The 20,945-nt window shown below is 44.6% G+C and overlaps 1 protein-coding gene across 1 annotated transcript in view; it reads left to right on the forward strand.

The window, feature by feature from the left end:
• Nucleotides 1–20,945, forward strand: part of NOL10 (nucleolar protein 10) — a 140,956-nt gene that overhangs the window by 36,140 nt on the left and 83,871 nt on the right. Inside the window, 4 exon segments of the mRNA XM_073625385.1 lie at nucleotides 3,744–3,893; nucleotides 4,604–4,670; nucleotides 9,999–10,051; nucleotides 19,453–19,579. Coding sequence (XP_073481486.1) covers nucleotides 3,744–3,893; nucleotides 4,604–4,670; nucleotides 9,999–10,051; nucleotides 19,453–19,579 — 397 coding nt within the window.

Here is a 20,945-nt window from a genome sequence, read left to right on the forward strand (position 1 = left end):
TATTAGTCCATGAAATCTAATTTGGTTGCTATTAGGGGTGCACCGAATGGAAATTTTGGTATCGAAACTGAAAATGAAGGATGCTCTAGGCCGAAAACCGATACCGAAAATGACAGTTTTTAAAAAATATTTATATTTTTATATATAATTGTATTCAACTTTTAAATTAATATCATCAATTTAAATTAATATGAATTTATTGTTGGCCATTATTGGCACCTTTAGTGTAAGAAAGGTCAGGAAAAATGCAGTCCGCAGTCTCTAACTATCTCTTGTATCTTGTCCCCAGTCTCTGACCATCTCTTGTATCGTGTCCTCAGTCTCTGACCATCTCTTGTATCGTGTCCCCAGTCTCTTACCATCTCTTGTATCGTGTCCTCAGTCTCTTACCATCTCTTGTATCGTGTCCTCAGTCTCTTACCATCTCTTGTATCGTGTCCTCAGTCTCTTACCATCTCTTGTATCGTGTCCTCAGTCTCTTACCATCTCTTGTATCGTGTCCTCAGTCTCTGACCATCTCTTGTATCGTGTCCCCAGTCTCTTACCATCTTTTGTATCGTGTCCTCAGTCTCTTACCATCTCTTGTATCGTGTCCTCAGTCTCTGACCATCTCTTGTATCGTGTCCTCAGTCTCTGACCATCTCTTGTATCATGTCCTCAGTCTCTGACCATCTCTTGTATCATGTCCTCAGTCTCTGACCATCTCTTGTATCATGTCCTCAGTCTCTGACCATCTCTTGTATCATGTCTGCAGACTCTTACTTTAACTTAAACACATTGCAAATAGTATTAGCAAAATTTCCATTCGGTACACCTCTAGCAGACATGATACGGGAGATGGTCACAGACTGCTGACATGATACAAGAGATCAATGCAGCCTTACCAATGCCCATCAGATTCAGCCTATCTGTGCCCAGCAGCCTCACCAGTGCCCATCATATGCAGCCTACCTGTGCCCAGCAGCCTCACCAGTGCCCATCATATGCAGCCTACCTGTCCCCAGCAGCCTCACCAGTGCCCGTCATATGCAGCCTACCAGTGCCCATCATATGCAGCCTACAAGTGCCCAGCAGCCTCACTAGTGCCTGTCATATACAGCCTGTCAATGCCCAGCAGCCTCACCAGTGCGCGTCCTATGCAGCCTACCAGTGCCCAGCAGCCTCACCAGTGTGCGTCCTATGCAGCCTACCTGTGCCCAGCAGCCTAACCAGTATCCATCATTTGCAGCCTGCCTTTGCCCGGATCAGCGGCGATCTACGTGTGTCACAGAGCTGGATTTAAATTGCCCGGGCCGCAGTAACAATGTCCCGCCTCCTGTGATCACATCACACTGATTCAATGTCCCGGCATTGGATCAGTGTGCCCTCTGTCACAGTAGGTGGGACATTGTTACAACGGCCCGGGCTATTCAGCTCCATGACACACGGAGATTGCGGCGAGGAGGAGGGAGTGGAGGACTGGACAGCATTGATAACACTCCTGCAATGGGCGGCACCCAGAGCGGACCACGCCCCCTTTCGGTAGCGGCTGTTTTTTTTTCTTTCGGCCAAATGAAAAAAATGTGTTTCGGACGATAATTTTCGGCGGCCGAAATTTCGGTGCACCCCTAGTTGCTATGGATTCCAGCCCTCTGCTCATCTTCACTACTTTTTGTACGGGTTTACTTAATAAAGCTGGGCATACACGGTCAGAATTTTGTTTGATTCTTGCTGAGCTTGGCCAAGATTTAAACTGTGAGTGGTCCTGTCGGTACCATGTGGCTCTACAACATTCGATTTTTCTATCAACATTTGTCAAAGGAGCCTGGTGTAAGGTTGATGGCCAAACATTGACTGTATCCAAACTGTGATGCAGTCAGTGTTTGGGTATTCTTCAGCCAAGGGTCCCGCAGGCTGCTAATTACAATAGCTGGCAGGGGAAATACCTTTATCTGTGCTATTTATTGTGAAAGGTGGAATCAATTGATTCAGGCTGAATGAGAGAAATCTACAGGTGTGTGCCCAGCTTGAGTCCTTAATGCATTGTGAGCAAGTTGTAATGGCTTTACTGTTTTCAAACTAATTTCCAGCTGTGGAAGGAAGATCCATTCTTTGCTTTGAAGTGAACTTCAACTCAAAATTAAAGATTTGCTATCTTACAGGGAGCACAAAATGTTTTTTTGTGCCTGGAGATACCCTGACACATCTACCTATTGTCTTACAGTGGAACTTCACCCAAAAGGGGAAATTCTGCTTGTCTGACTAATCACCCCCCTTTAAGTTTTAGCACTTCTATTACAGGGGTCCTGTCAAAACCAGGAACCCGCTCCCACTTCTGCTCGGATTGCCGCGGCGATCCGAGCGGAAGTTCGGTACACCCCCCCTTTCCCCCACAGCCTTCTGGAACACATCACATGCCCCAGAAAGCTGCGAAATCATTCACAAAGTGTGAAGCCGCAAGCAGTCACGGCTGGCTTCCCAAAGTAAACATGCTGGCGCCTGAACCAAAACATGGTTGAAAATCTGGCTCAGGTGACGGCAGCGCTGGATCCCTGAACAGGTAAGTGTCCTATTATTAAAAGTCAGCAGCTACAGTATTGTTAGCTGCTGATGTCGGCTTGATTTGTTTGATTTGATTTTCAGGGTGAAGAACCGCTTTAAATTTTTTCTGAAGAATACCATCACATCTCCTGTGCCTAGGCACTCCTCTAGCCCAGTAGCTGTATATCTGCTGTGTGTGATCATCTGTGCTTCAGATTGCTCATCTTATCGTTGTAGCAGATTTTTAACCACAGGTCAGATCATTCTTCATGCATTAAAAACCAACTTTCCTCAGGTTATTGTTGGTGATGTGATTTATTGTAAACTTGGTTGTTTGGTTCAGTGATACCCCTGTTGCTCTGTGTCCCTCACTGTATGTATAACAGCATAACTCAATAAAAACGTTTTGTTAAAAAAAAAAACAAGAAAGCAGAAACTGGTAAATAGCTTTTCAGGTTACATATTACAGATATTTTTTTTTTGGTTTCCTCTTGAAATCCTGCCTCAGTGTAAATCGGTGTAATTCGTTCTGTCAGACCTAAACACTATGCAATGCATTGTTATATCTGTTTGCTTATCGCTACGTTGTAAATATAAATTCTTACAACTTGGAGTGAATTTCAGTCAGTTCCTGATGACGTTTGTTTTTTTAATCCAATCTGAAGGTTTTTGTGGTGGTATAAAAATACGCAGACAACAAGAAAAGCCGCCATATGTGGCAGAAAACATTTAATAAGACCAGTAGGCACGTGGGGAAGGTTATTTAGACAGCACAAGGCACAGAGAATATCAACAGCGGCCAGGTACATCAATTATCAGAACAGCAAGGATGGGGTTGGTGACTGTGCAGCACATAATATAAGAAGTACACCATTAAAGAGCAAGATAAGATATGGGCACATCACTTCTATCCAGTTAGAAACTGGCCTAAATTTGCTCAGTAGGTGGCTCTGCTGGCTGCCTCCCGCCTGACATCTCTTGATGGAAAATAAGAAGGAATTGGGTGGAAAATTGTTGGCCAAATCGTGCCTATATACAGTCAGATGCACACTCTGACAGCTGACAGGGCTGGCTAACAAAAGCCAATAACCTCAAGGTGGAATTTGTCCATCCGCACTGTGTAATATGGATGGAGCAATCTGTTGTATTTTTTTTCCATTGGCACATGGCCAACTTTGCACAATCTATGTCTGTGATTTGAATCTTTTCCTGTTTGTGTCCAGGTGCTTCTGTATGATCTCCGGTCCAACCGCCCCCTGATTGTGAAAGATCACCAGTACGGCCTACCAATCAAGTCCATCCAGTTTCACAATTCTCTAGAGCTGGTCATAACAGCGGACTCCCGAATCATCAAAATGTGGAATAAAGATAATGTAAGTGTGATGATTAATATGTGTGCTTTAATACAACAGCCTTCTAATATGCAGTGTTAATTTTGTCGAATAAAACATTTTAGTTGACTAAATGAATACTATTTTAGTCGACTAAAATACGACTAAAACTAAAACAATTGAGATGACTAAAATGGTATGGCATCAAAAGACTAAAATGGGACTAAAACTAAAATGCCATTTTAGTCAAACTTAGTTGAAATTTGACTTCAAAATTAACACTGGCCTGTAGTGCATGTTCATGCCTCAATGCCATAAATAATAACATATTAGATTTTTCACTCATAAAGAGTTTGGAAATTGTAGAGAAATATTTAATGCATTACAATTTAATTACGCCCATTCGATTTTAGACGACTAAAAAGAGTTTTAGTCGACTAAAATGTACTGGAGATTTAGCCGACTAAATACGACTAAATCTAAAACAATTGCAGAAGACTAAAAAGGGACTAAAACTAAAATGCCATTTTAGTCCCAAGACTAAAACTAAATCGAAATTTGCTACCAAAATGAACACTGCTCATATGAAATATCTGTGGTACTTACTATAAATCCAGTCTATAGACATGCCACATTCTGAAGCCAGAATTTGGTGCCTGCATGTTCAGCTGCATGTACCTTCTATACCCATCCACGGTACATGGCTGTTTGTAAAGTTTTCATGACTGACGTCCAAACTTTCCTTCACATAGGGCAAAATCTTTACATCTATTGAACCAGAGGCTGATGTGAATGATGTGTGCTTGTATCCTAATTCAGGTAAGTCTTCCGTAAGTAGAATTACATTGTGGCTGAGCATGGCTTCCTCTGCAGGCCGCCCCCTCTCCCCCTGCCGCCCCCTCTCCCTCTGCAGGCCGCCCCCTCTCCCTCTGCAGGCCGCCCCCTCTCCCTCTGCAGGCCGCCCCCTCTCCCTCTGCAGGCCGCCCCCTCTCCCTCTGCAGGCCGCCCCCTCTCCCTCTGCAGGCCGCCCCCTCTCCCTCTGCAGGCTGCCCCCTCTCCCTCTGCAGGGCGCCCCCTCTCCCTCTCCCTCTGCAGGGCGCCCCCTCTCCCTCTCCCTCTGCAGGGCGCCCCCTCTCCCTCTCCCTCTGCAGGGCGCCCCCTCTCCCTCTCCCTCTGCAGGGCGCTCCCTCTCCCTCTCCCTCTGCAGGGCGCTCCCTCTCCCTCTCCCTCTGCAGGGCGCTCCCTCTCCCTCTGCAGGGCGCCCCCTCTCCCTTTCCCTCTGCAGGGCGCCCCCTCTCCCTCTGCAGGTCGCATACTTTTCATTGGCTCCCTTCTCAGTATACAGTCCATTCTATGCCCTCAAAAAAAGATTAACATTTTTCCTCTGCCAGCATACTGTTTTAATTTATAAAAGTTATGTTTATTCACAAGGTCTGTAGTCTGTGATCCAAGTGAGAATATATCCCTTTACCTCCTGTTCCTGTTATAGGAACACATGGAATGATTGCAGATTGTCACTGGGGCAGGATAATACAGCTGTAACAATCTGAGATTCTAAAGCTGGACACAAACCATTCATTTATTTTACATTCAGGCAGATTCCTCCATCCACACAAAGGAGGTGGATGAAGAAAGCTTCACATAGCAGAGCATTGTATTCTTTCAGTGGCAACTTCTGAGTACACTGATCAGCGGCTGCAGTCCTTGTTCAACAATAGTTTTTCCAGCAAGTCCCTTCGACAGAAGTTGAGCAATAATGACCACGCACTGGTTGAAGTTCGGCCAGTCCCAGCTGAATTGTCCATATTTCAATCAATGTATAGCCAGTTTTACCTTTCCCCATTTTACTTAATTAATGTTTTCCCCACTGGGTAGATTTGAGGTCACTACCTTTCCAGACAAGAAGCCAGGGGAAATCTGCACCATATGGACAACAGACTGCAAGTAAAAACTGAACACAAACTCTAACCAATTACCACCTTATCCAGAACGAAACCTAAGTGGGAGTTTGTCTTATCTATAAACTATATTAGGCTGAATTTTTCTGAGCAATAATGATCATTTCGAGCCTCTTTATCCCGCCATTTATGGGATTGTGGGGCTTACTGAGAAGATTTTTTTTTTGCCATGCTGGAACAGATTGCCATTTGTTAGAGCGTGTCAGCTCTTTGTCTTCATGTAATTTGAGGATTACATTTGAGCATCTGAGGATTGTAAGATCTTGTGGACAGCCTCAGTCTCACCATGACATTAGACAAGGGGTCTAATGCAAGTAGATAGAAGCGCCACTTTATCTTGAATAACCTAGCCTGAATGATGATCCTCCTTCCCCACAAGGATTGAATCTGAGCTCCAGCCAAACTGCAAAATTTGCAGTCAAAATATGTGTGGAATGTTTACCAGCCAAAGTATTCATATTTACAGTATAATTCCACCTCTGCCTCTCTGTATAACCAGAAATATGGCTATGTGTTCTTTGCCACAAGCCAGGAATATAGTTGTCGCCTGACACTGCTTCAACACCCTGATTAGACAGAGAATGAGCAGTGTCACCTCCCTGCCCTTACCTACTAATTACACAGAGAATGAGCAGTGTCACCTCCCTGCCCTTACCTACTAATTACACAGAGAATGAGCATTGTCACCTCCCTGCCCTTACCTACTAACTAATCAGGGAATGAGCAGTGCCCCCTCCCTGCCCTTACCTACTAATTACACAGAGAATGAGCATTGTCACCTCCCTGCCCTTACCTACTAATTACACAAAGAATAAGCATTGTCACCTCCCTGCTCTTACCTACTAATTACACAGAGAATGAGCAGTGTCACCTCCCTGCCCTTACCTACTAATTGCACAGAGAATGAGCATTGTCACCTCCCTGCCCTTACCTACTAATTACACAGAGAATGAGCATTGTCACCTCCCTGCTCTTACCTACTAATTACACAGAGAATGAGCATTGTCACCTCCCTGCCCTTACCTACTAATTACACAGAGAATGAGCATTGTCACCTCCCTGCCCTTACCTACTAATTACACAGAGAATGAGCATTGTCACCTCCCTGCCCTTACCTACTAATTGCACAGAGAATGAGCATTGTCACCTCCCTGCCCTTATCTACTAATTACACAAAGAATGAGCATTGCCCCCTCCCTGCCCTTACCTACTAATTGCACAGAGAATGAGCATTGTCACCTCCCTGCCCTTACCTACTAATTGCACAGAGAATGAGCATTGTCACCTCCCTGCTCTTATCTACTAATTACACAGAGAATGAGTATTGTCCCCTCCCTGCCCTTACCTACTAATTACACAGAGAATGAGCATTGTCACCTCCCTGCCCTTACCTACTAATTACACAGAGAATGAGCATTGTCACCTCCCTGCCCTTACCTACTAACTAATCAGGGAATGAGCAGTGCCCCCTCCCTGCCCTTACCTACTAATTACACAGAGAATGAGCAGTGTCACCTCCCTGCCCTTACCTACTAATTACACAGAGAATGAGCATTGTCACCTCCCTGCCCTTACCTACTAATTGCACAGAGAATGAGCATTGTCACCTCCCTGCCCTTACCTACTAATTACACAAAGAATAAGCATTGTCACCTCCCTGCTCTTACCTACTAATTACACAGAGAATGAGCAGTGTCACCTCCCTGCCCTTACCTACTAATTGCACAGAGAATGAGCATTGTCACCTCCCTGCTCTTACCTACTAATTACACAGAGAATGAGCATTGTCACCTCCCTGCCCTTACCTACTAATTACACAGAGAATGAGCATTGTCACCTCCCTGCCCTTACCTACTAATTGCACAGAGAATGAGCATTGTCACCTCCCTGCCCTTACCTGCTAATTACACAGAGAATGAGCATTGTCACCTCCCTGCCCTTATCTACTAATTACACAAAGAATGAGCATTGCCCCCTCCCTGCCCTTACCTACTAATTGCACAGAGAATGAGCATTGTCACCTCCCTGCCCTTACCTACTAATTGCACAGAGAATGAGCATTGTCACCTCCCTGCTCTTATCTACTAATTACACAGAGAATGAGTATTGTCCCCTCCCTGCCCTTACCTACTAATTACACAGAGAATGAGCATTGTCACCTCCCTGCCCTTACCTACTAATTGCACAGAGAATGAGCATTGTCACCTCCCTGCTCTTACCTACTAATTACACAGAGAATGAGCATTGTCCCCTCCCTGTCCTTACCTACTAATTACACAGAGAATGAGCATTGTCCCCTCCCTGTCCTTACCTACTAATTACACAGAGAATGAGCAGTGCCCCCTCCCTGCCCTTACCTACTAATTACACAGGAAATGAGCAGTGCCCCCTCCCTGCCCTTACCTACTAACTAATCAGGGAATGAGCAGTGCCCCCTCCCTGCCCTTACCTACTAATTACACAGAGAATGAGCATTGTCACCTCCCTGCCCTTACCTACTAATTACACAGAGAATGAGCATTGTCACCTCCCTGCCCTTACCTACTAATTACAAAGGGAATGAGCATTGTCACCTCCCTGCTCTTACCTACTAATTACACAGAGAATGAGCATTGTCACCTCCCTGCTCTTACCTACTAATTGCACAGGGAATGAGCAGTGTCACCTCACTGCCCTTACCTACTAATTGCACAGGGAATGAGCAGTGTCACCTCACTGCCCTTACCTACTAATTACACAGGAAATGAGCAGTGCCCCCTCCCTGCCCTTACCTACTAACTAATCAGGGAATGAGCAGTGCCCCCTCCCTGCCCTTACCTACTAATTACACAGAGAATGAGCATTGTCACCTCCCTGCCCTTACCTACTAATTACACAGAGAATGAGCATTGTCACCTCCCTGCCCTTACCTACTAATTACAAAGGGAATGAGCATTGTCACCTCCCTGCTCTTACCTACTAATTACACAGAGAATGAGCATTGTCACCTCCCTGCTCTTACCTACTAATTGCACAGGGAATGAGCAGTATCCCCTCACTGCCCTTACCTACTAATTGCACAGGGAATGAGCAGTGTCACCTCCTTATCCAAATCCCCTGATTACACAGAGAATGAGCAATGATTACCTCCCTGCTCTTACATACTAATTGCACAATGAGCAGTGTTACCTCTCTGCCCCCATCTTCTGATTGGTAAGGGAATGAGCAGGAAAACTGAGATGTGTTCTTTCTTGCTCTGAACCTCCTCACAGCAGAACTGAGAAGTATGCTTTATAATTAAAGTATAACTAAAGGCAAAACTTTTTTTTTTAGTTTTTGATAGAGTGGAGAGGGATTAGTATGCTTCTCAGTTTTTGATTCACCCTCTCTATTTGTCCTTTTTACCATTATCATTAAAAGTGAAAGCAACAGAAATCCCCAAATTTTGGGTTGTCACCAGTAAAGTAATAGAGGGGAAATCTTCCAATGGGGACATTAGTTCTGGTGACCTGGGAGTCCCCAAGGAATTAACTTAATTTGCAGGGATTTCCTCTCACTTCCTGTTTGGCTATGGGACAGGAAGTAAAGGGAAATCTTCACAATGGGACAGACGGCGAAAAAGAAAAAACTGACACAGGGTTTAAACCCTCCCTAAAGCTGGCTATACACTATACAATTTTCTTTAGATTTACCAAAACCATATAATATGAGGTTAAATCTAAACACTTTCAATTTGTATGCAATCAGGGAGGCCCTTCCACTATGTGGTTGAAGGTAAATCTAAAGGAAATTGAACAACAAAAATGGTATAATGTGTATCCAGCTTTACTCTATCCAAAATGGAAAGAAAAGTTTTGCCTATAATTCTAACTTAAGTGCACCTCTTAGCTTCTTACTACTGTCTAAATCTTCCTGTTTCAGTACATATAGTGTGGAAGTACACAGAGTTATGTTTTCTGCATCACTGTCCTCATGTGTGCATATATGATTACCTTTGAATGCTTTTTATTATACATTTGTTGGTGTGTCTTTTATATTGCTATCTTGGTTCTACCTGGTTGGTGTGTCCCCTGCTGACAGTGATGGTGGATTGTGTGACATGGACCTTTCCCATGCTCTACTCATCAGGCAGTCTGTAGTATCGGCCCTGCCAGGTGTCCAGTGTTTTGTATAAACATGTTTTTATGGCTTGTGCTGTTTGTGTCCTCAGGAATGCTGTTCACTGCTAACGAAGCACCAAAAATGAACGTCTACTACATTCCGGTATGTTCATTAGAAATATCCTCCTGTGTGATTTATATAGCAGATACTAAAGTAAACCTGTTGCCGCTGTTTTTTTTTGTTTTGTTTTGTTTTTGGTTTTTTTGGTTTTTTTGTTTTTTTGTTTTCTTTTTTACTGTGATGCCTTCTGTTAATTGTTAATGTAACCAAAACCAAAGAAATGACGGGTCCACTAATAGCACCTCTACCGTATGTTAATTTAATATAAACCCGGTGCCGTTCACCCATGGGGGGGTGTTGCTGCCGTAGCTAAGCACACTGAAACAAATAAAAAAATTTGGGGAGAACCCTTAAGTGGGGGAATCCCAGAGAATAAAGCGGCTACCAAGGAGGCAGAAGGCAATACTGGAGTCTAGTGATGAAGTACAAAAATGTATTTATGAATTTTAAATGCTTAAAAACATAGATAAGATAGCTAGAAGACAATTAATATCCACACTGGTTATGGTTTGTTGAGTTCCACGCTGCTAAATAGTGTACACTAAAACACTGGCTAGGCACACTGTTAACCCTTTGTTCGCTCTAGATGTTTTTTCCCCTTCCCAGACAGTGTCATTAGTACAGTGACAGTGCATAATGTTAATGACAAGGGAACTCCCTGAGCCTGGGAAAATAGATCTAACCTTTACATATTGTATATAAAGAGTTCTTAACCACTTGAGGACCAGCCGCCATCGTTATAGGTCGCTAATTTGATGTTAAATACCGTTATTATGGCAGCAGCTAGCTGCCATAACCACACTTATTTGTAAAAACACGGACTGTCCTCTTTCAGATAAAAGTGGTCTCAGCGGCGGATTCGCCGCAAGTTTACGTTTATCGGCGGTTGGAGAGGGGGCCCCCCTCCCGCCGCTCTCTGGTTGTCTCCGCCGCTTACCGTAGCCGATCGGTTCCTCTCCCCTCACTGCCTGGATGCCGAATGAGGGAAAGATGGCCCCTGCTCGGCTCCATAGCATTGACCACTTCCCGCCCGGCCCTTAGCAGATGACGGCCGGGCGGTGGTTCAGTTATCCTTATTGGGCGTCATATGACGTCCAGCAGGATAACATGCCGCAGCGCGCCCGCGGAGGCGCGCATCGCGGCGAACGGTGGATCGGTGTGTCAGTCTTACACACCGCTACACCGATCTTGGTAAAGAGCCTCCGGCGGAGGCTCTTTACCACGTGGTCAGCCGTGTCCAATCACGGCTGATCACGATGTCAATAGGAAGAGCCGTTGATCGGCTCTTCCTCACTCGCGTCTGACAGACGCGAGTAGAGGAGAGCCGATCAGCGGCTCTCCTGGCGGGGGGGTCTGCGCTGATTGTTTATCAGCGCAGCCCCCCCGCAGATCACCACACTGGACCACCAGGGATCGCCACTAGGACCACCAGGGAGAGGGGCAACATGTGGATGGCCAGGTATGTACCCCATGGCCATCCACATGTGCCCAGTCAATGCCCAATCTGTGCCCACAAATGGGCACTGATTGGCACCATTATATAGCACTGATGCCCAGCAATGCCACCCTTAGGGGCATCAGTGCCACCCATCAGTGTCCATTGGTGCCACCTATCAGTGCCCATCTGTGCCAACTATCAGTGCCACCCATAACTGCCCATCAGTGCCCATCAGTGCCACCTATCAGTGTCCATCAGTGCCCATCAGTGCCACCTCATTGGTGCCACCTCTTCGGTGCCCATCAGTGCAGCCATATCAGTGCCCGTCATTGAAGAAGAAAACATACTTATTTACAAAAAATTTTAACAGAAACAAAGAAAAACTTTTTTTTTCAAAATTTTCGGTCTTTTTTTATTTGTTGCGCAAAAAATAAAAACCGCAGAGGTGATCATATACCACCGAAAGAAAGCTCTATTTGTAGGAACAAAATGATAAAAAATTTGTTTGGGTATAGTGTAGCACGACCGCGCAATTGTCATTCAAATTGCGACAGCGCTGAAAGCTGAAAATTGGCCTGGGCGGGAAGGTGTCTAAGTGCCTGGTGTTAAAGTGGCAATTTTTAATTTTTTTTCAAATGACATTTAATTTTTTTTTTTATTGCATTTTATTTTAAATATGAGATCTGAGGTCTTTTTGACTCCAGATCTCATATTTAAGAGGTCCTGTCATGCTTTTTTCCTATTACAAGGGATGTTTACATTCCTTGTAATAGGAATAAAAGTGACACAATTTTTTTGACAGTGTCAAAAAATAAAGTAAAATAAATAATACGTAAGTCGCGCCCGCATATGAAAACTGTGTTCAAACCACACATGTGAGGTATTGCTGCGATCGTTAGAGCAAGAGCAATAATTTTAGCCCTAGACCTCCTCTGTAACTCAAAATGGGTAACCTGTAGAAATATTTAAACGTCGCCTATGGAGATTTTTAAGGGTAAATCTTTGTCGCCATTCCACGAGCTGGTGCAATTTTGAAGCGCGACATGTTGGGTATTAATTTACTCTATGTAACATTACCTTTCGCAAAACATGCAAGGTCAACCTCCATGCTTTACAGTAGAGATGATGTGTTCATAGGCCTTGTTGACTTCTTTCCAATCATAGCATTTATGGGTTATGGCCATACATTTTCTTTTTGGTCTCATCTTTCAGAATGATTTTGTTTCAAAGGTTTTGCAGCTACCCTAAGTGCTGTTGGCACAGGGTCAGTCAGCACTATCCAAACAGAGGCTCAGGTTTCATGCAGCTTCATAGGACAGTCAGAGGAGAATGAAAACTTCCTACAAGCTTCAAAGTGGTTCTAAAAGCTGAAGGGTTTTTTACATTCATGCATTCTATGCAAAAAACCTGTGTCCTTACCTGAGCTCCCTCTGATCCAGTGATGTTCACGATAGCCTCAGCTGTCCCGGGAGAGGCTCCCTCCTCATTGCCTGAAACAGCAGCGGGAGCCCATTGGATCCCACTGCTGTCAATCACAGCCAGTGAGCCAATGAGGAGAGAGTGGGGAAGGTAAGCTGTGGCTCTGTGTCTTATGGACGCATAAAGCAGCAGCTCGGGAGCGAGCACGCAGAGGTGCCCCCAGGGCAAGTGGCTTTCTCTGGGGGCACTGCTCGAGGAGAGGAGCCAGAGCAGGTAAATAGGACATGTTTATTTGTCCTTCTTCTTTTTTTTTTTTTTTTTTTTTTTTTTAAATAAAGCTTTAAAATCACTTTAACCAGGTCTTACACTAGGGCTTATCTTCAGGGGATGTCTTATTTATTTACAGTATGTACAATAACCTTCATTTATTCAAATACAGTCATTGCATCTTCTTCTGGAAAAAAAATAAATATCCTGATCCTTTAAACTTTAGAGCATGATAGACAGCACAGTGCTTATGCTGTGTCATTTACCCCTTTCTATGTTCTAAAAAACCTGGAATAAAATAATAAAATGTTTTTTTTAAATGTTCCTGTGTCCCCGTTGGCTCAGTCAGCATTATGAAATTCTGTAATCCCAAAACCTTAGTTAAAGTCATTGTAAAATTATGTAATCCGTTCTGTAAAAAGATTATATAATGTGCAGTGTGTCTCCTTGTGTAACTTTATTGTGGAAAATACCTTTTTTTACGGCGCTCATGTGATCACGCGGGAGCTCTTCTTCCCTGCTCCAAATACTGCAGAGGGAGGGTCTGAAATCTCAGCTGACGTTGGCCCGCTCCAATCGCTGCAGAGGGAGGAGCTGAAATCTCAGCTGACGTTGGCCCGCTCCAATCGCTGCAGAGGGAGGAGCTGAAATCTCAGCTGACGTTGGCCCGCTCCAATCGCTGCAGAGGGAGGAGCTGAAATCTCAGCTGACGTTGGCCCGCTCCAATCGCTGCAGAGGGAGGAGCTGAAATCTCAGCTGACGTTGGCCCGCTCCAATCGCTGCAGAGGGAGGAGCTGAAATCTCAGCTGACGTTGGCCCGCTCCAATCGCTGCAGAGGGAGGAGCTGAAATCTCAGCTGACGTTGGCCCGCTCCCATCGCTGCAGAGGGAGGGGCTGAAATCTCAGCTGATGTTGACCCGCTCCAATTGCTGCAGAGGGAGGGGCTGAAATCTCAGCTGATGTTGGCGCGCTCCAATCGCTGCAGAGGGAGGGGCTGAAATCTCAGCTGATGTTGACCCGCTCCAATTGCTGCAGAGGGAGTGGCTGAAATCTCAGCTGACGTTGGCCCACTCCAATCGCTGCAGAGGGAGTGGCTGAAATCTCAGCTGACGTTGGCGCGCTCCAATCGCTGCAGAGGGAGTGGCTGAAATCTCAGCTGACGTTGACCCGCTCCAATTGCTGCAGAGGGAGTGGCTGAAATCTCAGCTGACATTGGCCCGCTCCAATTGCTGCAGAGGGAGTGGCTGAAATCTCAGCTGACGTTGGCGCGCTCCAATTGCTGCAGAGGGAGGGGCTGCTGACATCAGCCGCAATGAGAAACGAAATGCTCCGGCGGGTCACATGAGCACCCAGCCGTGCTGTAAATAAGGTATTTTCCACAAAAAGTTACACTGCACATTTTATAATTTTTTTTACAAAACAGATTACATGATTTTACAAGGACTTTAACTAGGGTTTATTTTCAGGATAGGACTTATATTGCAGCCATCCCCAAAAATCACGCTAGGTCTTATTTTCGGGGTAGGGCTTATTTTCAGGGAAACAGGGTATATACTGCTGATGAGAAAAGGTATTTAGCAGTTTATATTTACTAAAATAATTACATTTCCATGTTCTATGTACTGTGGGAGACCAGATATAGTGAATGCAGGGTCCTGGGTTTAGACACACTTTCAGCCCAGTTTCAGCCCAAAAGCTTTTTAATTGGAAGTATGTGGAGTCAGGATTCTCTGAATCAGGAGAGGGAGGTTGCACAGCATTACATCAGAACACCAAAGGATTCATTCTTTGTCCAGAAGCACACTAAATATAAGGTGAAAGGTGAACTGAGTGGACTTTCTGACTTTAGCCCAGATGGATGGATTTATTCTACAACTTGTCCCTTTAAATGTTGCAGGCTGCCCGCCGAGCCTCAAATACTGCCGCTGAGATAAATCCAGTTGTATCTGGTCATGGCAGGAAGCTCATGAAAATTTGGGAAAAGTGATGTCTGTTCACATTTGGCTGGTGGCTGATCTCTGGGTGTGTAGGAAATTCAGGACAGGATGCATGTTTAATCATCGTAGGGGTTATGATGTGAAATAATCATAGATGTAACATGAAAGGACATGTGTGAATGATGCACATTGCCCTATATTTAAACTGGGTGACGTCAGAAAACTACATTAAGTGGCATCAGGGGAATATAGGAATTATCCTGTTACCTGCAATTGTGCAATTTACTCAGAAACCTTTCATCTGCAAATTGGCTGTCATATTAAATATACAAATTGCTTTAACACATGGAATGTTGACAGGCATAGTGGTGAGCTTTCCATCAACAGATAATCTGGATTCAAAGGAGAGACACGTAATACACACATACACACACATAATACACACATACACATAGACACACATAATACACACATACACATAGACACACATAGACACACATAATACACACATACACATAGACACACATAATACATAGACACGCATAATACACACATACACATAGACACACATAATACACACATACACATAGACACACATGCTGCTTTCACGGTTAAATTCCAGGCAAACAGACAATTTTTAGGCATACACAGTGCTGTAAAATGTGTGTGTGTGCGTAATATATATATATATATATATATATATATATATATATATATATATATATATAAAATGTATGTGGAAAACCTAAAGTGAACTTGTGCTTTGCCCAGATTCACTTTAATGGGGACTCCACCATCCAGTTTTATGTACTTGCCCTGTTGCTCAGTACTTTTGGGTATGAGGATCATGTGACTGACTCTCCTTCCTCCCGTGTGACCGCACACAGGCAACCAGCACTGTCTTCAGACCTGCCAGAACATCAGGTTGCAATTGGAAGCTTTCACTGGACTGCCTCTCATCCTAGCCAAACCTTTAAATGAAGCATCAAGGGGTTGAAGGCATTGAAATTGCTTTCTTTTTTTTCTTCTTTTAAATATATATTGAAGCAGGTCTGGTCTCTTAAAGTGGTTCTAAAGGTAAAACTTTTTTTTATCATAATGCATTCCCTACATTAGGGTAAAAAATATTTTACCACTACTTGTGCATCCCACCAAACACTTACCTGAGTCCTCTCTTGATCCAGCAATGTGACTGACTGCATCTCTACCCTCTTCCTAGTCTCACAGGAGACTCAAGCAGCAGCGGGGAGCTATTGGCTCCTGATGCTGTCAATTAAATCCTGTTGAGAGGCGGGGCCAAGTCCAAGCCCATAGATCTAAATTCATCCATTTCCTACTAATCCGACCAAATTTTGGTCAGTCTATGGCCAGCTTAAGTGTCATTTCTCTCTGCTGTCTAGTTCCTCTGTTATCAGCATGTGTCCCTTCTGACAAGTTTTCCTGACACCAGAGCTAAAAAGGTGACAGGGCAGTGAGCTCCAGCTTCAACTTTGATTGACAGCTTCAACTTTGTTTATGTGTGAAGGGGGGTGTATTCCTTCCCTCCAATCAGCTCTCAGAGCTCTTGTACAATGCGTAACTGCAACTCCCTGCTTTTTGAGTCTGTGAAAAATCCTTTTTATCTGAGTTTTACAAGGATGTACAGGACAAATGGCTTCAGATAAACGGGTACAACTTATGCACAGGATTTGTTTCTTCTGTGTATCACCTGAGGCCAATCACGTCACTGGGTAAAGGTAAGAGTTTACAACCACTTAGCTTTATATGGCCAGCTTAAATGAGGGGTACAGCCAAACCTTGTTTGGCTGTACTTCTCCTGTGGATCACAAGAGTGCAGTTTGTTCTGCACTCCTGTGATCCGTTTTCAGCAGACAACGGGCTGAAGCCTGTTGTTGGCTGACATCACAAAGCCAGTCCAGGCTAGGGAAAGATCACGACAATATGGTCGGGAGCCACCCAGGAACTTGGACCGACAGCTGGCTCAGCCTCTCAGCGAGCTGCTGAGAGCCTGGGCCAGCTGCTCCCTCCCAGAGCAGAGAGCCAGTGACTGACAGTCACCAGCCCTCTGATCACAGAGCACAGTGGTGTTTGATCGCTCAGTTCTCAGTCTTAAAACCAATGGGGAACAGATGCAGCATTAGACCAGTGCTGCATCCACCTAGGTAAGTATTATTCCAAAAAACCAAAAACATACTTCTACTTTTACCTGAAAACATTTTTTTTTTTTTTTTTTTTAAATATTAAAGCAAATGTAAAGGTAAAATAAAAAAACAAACATCTCTATACTACATAATGGAATTGCACAGAGCAACCACGAACCTCCTCTTCTCGGGTCCCCCGCCGGCACTCCTGGCCCCTCCTCCTGTCCAGTTCCCCCATGGGAAGCCACTCCCTTGTCACTGGCTTTCATTGACAACGGCTCCCAGTTCCCTAGCAAAGCCAGTGAGACCCAGAAGTGAGGGGAGAGAAGAGCTGCAGATGTCCACATGCTGAATTGAATGACGGTTCAGGTAAGTATAAGAGGGGGATATTGATACCTAAACATTTTTACCTTAATGCAAGGAAAAATGTTTAGGCTTTAGAACCACTTTAAGATTATTTTTTTATCTGGCCACAATTAGTCTATACAATACATACTACTGCTTTAACCATCTGATATGGCAGATGGTTAAAGCAGTAGTAAACCGCAGTTGATGGGGGGGGATCCCCTGCAAGGCAATGGCATAATGTGCTTGTATGCATCGCACACTAGCACATTATGAGAGACTTACCTTAGAACGAAGCCCTCCATTGCTGCCCTGTCACCGCTGAGGGCTGACATCTTCCCCTGGTCTTCCTTCTGGGTTCACGTCCTCCGGCTACATGAGTGGCTGGGGGCGCGATGACATTGCGCGTGCACACGGGAGCCACCGTTTATGGCATGGGCTCTGAAGGTCCGACACTGTATGCCGGACCCTCAGAGCGCATGCGCTAAATTGTCACCTGTAGCATGCCCTCTGAATATTTTCTAAACTGTGCAAGTTTGAGATATTCACAGTACCTACAGGTAAGCTTTACTATAGGCTTGTCTGTAGGTACAAGTAGTAGAACAGACTTTACTACCACTTTAAAGTAATTGTAAAGGAAAAACGTTTTTTAAATCACAAATATATTATATTTACCTGCTCTGTGCAATGAGTTTGCACAAAGCAGCCCTGGTCCTCCTCTTCTGAGGTCCGCCACTGGTCCTCCCCTCCCCTGTTTAGTGCCCCCAGTAGCAAGCCACTTGCTATGGGGACACTCATGCAGGCTCGCTCCCGAGCTGGCTCTGTGTCTATAGACACACACACAGCAAGGCTCGGGCCAGTCCCCTGCTCCCTCCTCACTAGCTGTGATTGACAGTAGCAGGAGCCAATGGCTGAGCCACTGAGAAGAGGGAGCAGCTATGCTACACTTGTGTACAATGCTGAATCAAGATCAGGCTCAGGTAAGTAAAAGGGAGGGCTGGGTGGGGATTTTTTTACCTTCATGTATAGAATGCATGAAGGTAAAATACAATCTACCTTTAGAACCAATTTAAATGAAAGGTTTATGAAAAGTAGACTTGGAGGGCTTTCTGGTTCCTTTTGGCTCACTCCACCATAAACTGTAGCAGATGTCTCATTGTTTTCCTGCCTGCTTCGCGGTGTCTTGTCAACATCCACAAGTGATCAGTAGTCGGGTATTTTTGTCTGAATAGGCTCAGCGCAGATGTGTTAGGTGAGTTCAGGAGGAAATAGGTCAATGTGTTAATGACTGCACAGCTTGTGTCTAGCTCAGAATGGAAACATGTGCATCCTACCCCCAGACCAAACATGTTCAAGGGGATTAACAGATATTAGTAAGTCAGACCCAACGTCAGGAAATCCTAGTGATTTCCTCCTGCAGCCTTTCAAGAAGACGCACATTGAGCCTTCTATAAATGCATTGACTTAATGTCTTTACTAATCACAGACAGATGAAACAGAATGCGCTAGAATTTGTTTTTTAAAAATGAAATATTCCAGGACCCCACTGCTAGATCAGTGACTACATCACTACAGTCTCCTCCAATTTGTACTGTCCGTATTTGTGTAAACACCTCCACAGATAGATAACTGATTCATCACTTGCCATTTATCTGAACTGCTGGCACTCTAATGATCGCAATGTTTCAGCCGCAATCCTCCAGTATTGGAACAATTGCTTGTATTGTCCTTGTTTTTAGAAGAGATTAGTCTCCCATGTGAGGTCTTTATATCTTTATAATAGTTTGTGTAGTGTACGGGTGAGGCTGGTAGCATCAGTAGAAGAATAGAATTCTATTAGTATATGATTTAGTAGTGACGGCGACTCTTTAACTCAATGCATTTTTGTGGTTGTAGGCCCTGGGCCCTGCTCCGAAGTGGTGTTCATTCTTGGATAACCTCACCGAAGAACTGGAAGAAAACCCAGAGACAACCGTGTATGACGATTACAAGTTTGTCACTAAAAAGGATCTGGATGACCTTGGTGAGTAACATCAAGGCAACTTAAAGCCCAACTCCAGGCAAATAAAACAATGGTCCCTTTGCAGTGGGGCTGTGCTCTAGGGGTAAATAAGAGGAGAGTTACTTGCCCGTTCCTCCCTGCAGCTAGACCGATTGCTGCAGCGCCTGCATCCCATACTCCACCCGTCTAGGGACCTGACCAGTGTTTATTTTGATGTCAAATTTCAATTTAGTTTTGGTCATAGTCTTTTGACTAAAATGCCATTTTAGTTTTTGTCGTATTTTTAGTCATCTGAATTGTTTTAGGTGTATTTTAGTTGACTACATACTTATGGGTTTAGTTTAATTGTAATGCATTATTTAAAGTGGAGGGCCACCCTGTAAAAAAAAAAATTACACCAAAAATTCCCCAAAAAATAAAAAAAATAAAAATTTGAAAAAAAAAAAAAAAAAGTTTAAACTTACCTAAACCCTTGTTGCTAGGCAGTCTTCCTAATCTGCCTCTTCCTTTTCCGCGGCGTCTTCTGCTCCTCGGTGAGCGGCCCCGTTGTCTTCTGGGAACTGTTTGTGTTCCCAGAACACCACGTTGCCATTCACAGAGCGCCGTGCCGCTCGCGCGTGCGCAGTAGGAAACTGGCAGTGAAGCCGCAAGGCTCCACTGCCTGTTTCTCTTACCTAGGATGGCGGTGCCGGGAACCGAAAGCCGAGGGACAGGTCGGCTTCGGGCGGCCGACATTGCGGGCACCCAGGACAGGTAAGTACTTATTTAAAGTCAGCAGCTACAGTGTTTGTAGCTGCTGACTTTTAATTTTTTTTTTTTTTTTTTTAGGTCGGAATCCCGCTTTAAAGAGGGAAAAAAACCCTGGTGGGCTTTTCTTCCTTTTTTCTTCCCTGCAATGTAAAGTTATAATGTACTAGTATGCATCACACCTGCAAACGAAGCCCGCGTCGTCCCCGCTGCAGGCCCCATCCATCTTCGCCTGTCTTCCTTCCGGGGCTACGGACTCCGGCTTTGTGACTGGCCGGCGCCACATGATGTCACTCCCGCACATGCGCGTGGGGGCCGCCTCTTACGGCACATGCTCTTGAAGAAACTGCATGGGCGGCCGTTCCTTCAGAGCGCATGCACTGATGACATCATCTGTGCAGTATACAGTAGGTATCTCCTAAGCAGAGCATATTTAGGAGATATTTACAGTACCCTATAGGTAAGCCTTATTCTAGGCTTATCTATAGGTATAACTTACACAGGGAGGTTTACAACCTCGTTATTTAAGCGTTTTTCTAGAATTTTCAAACTCGTATACTCCTGGATTAAAAATATAATAACATTATTAAGACCCCTTTCACACAGTTTTCAGGCATTTTAGCGCTAGAAATAGCACCTG

This window comes from Aquarana catesbeiana, linkage group LG04 (genome assembly GCF_042186555.1).
Source record: "Aquarana catesbeiana isolate 2022-GZ linkage group LG04, ASM4218655v1, whole genome shotgun sequence".
Taxonomy (NCBI): domain Eukaryota; kingdom Metazoa; phylum Chordata; class Amphibia; order Anura; family Ranidae; genus Aquarana; species Aquarana catesbeiana.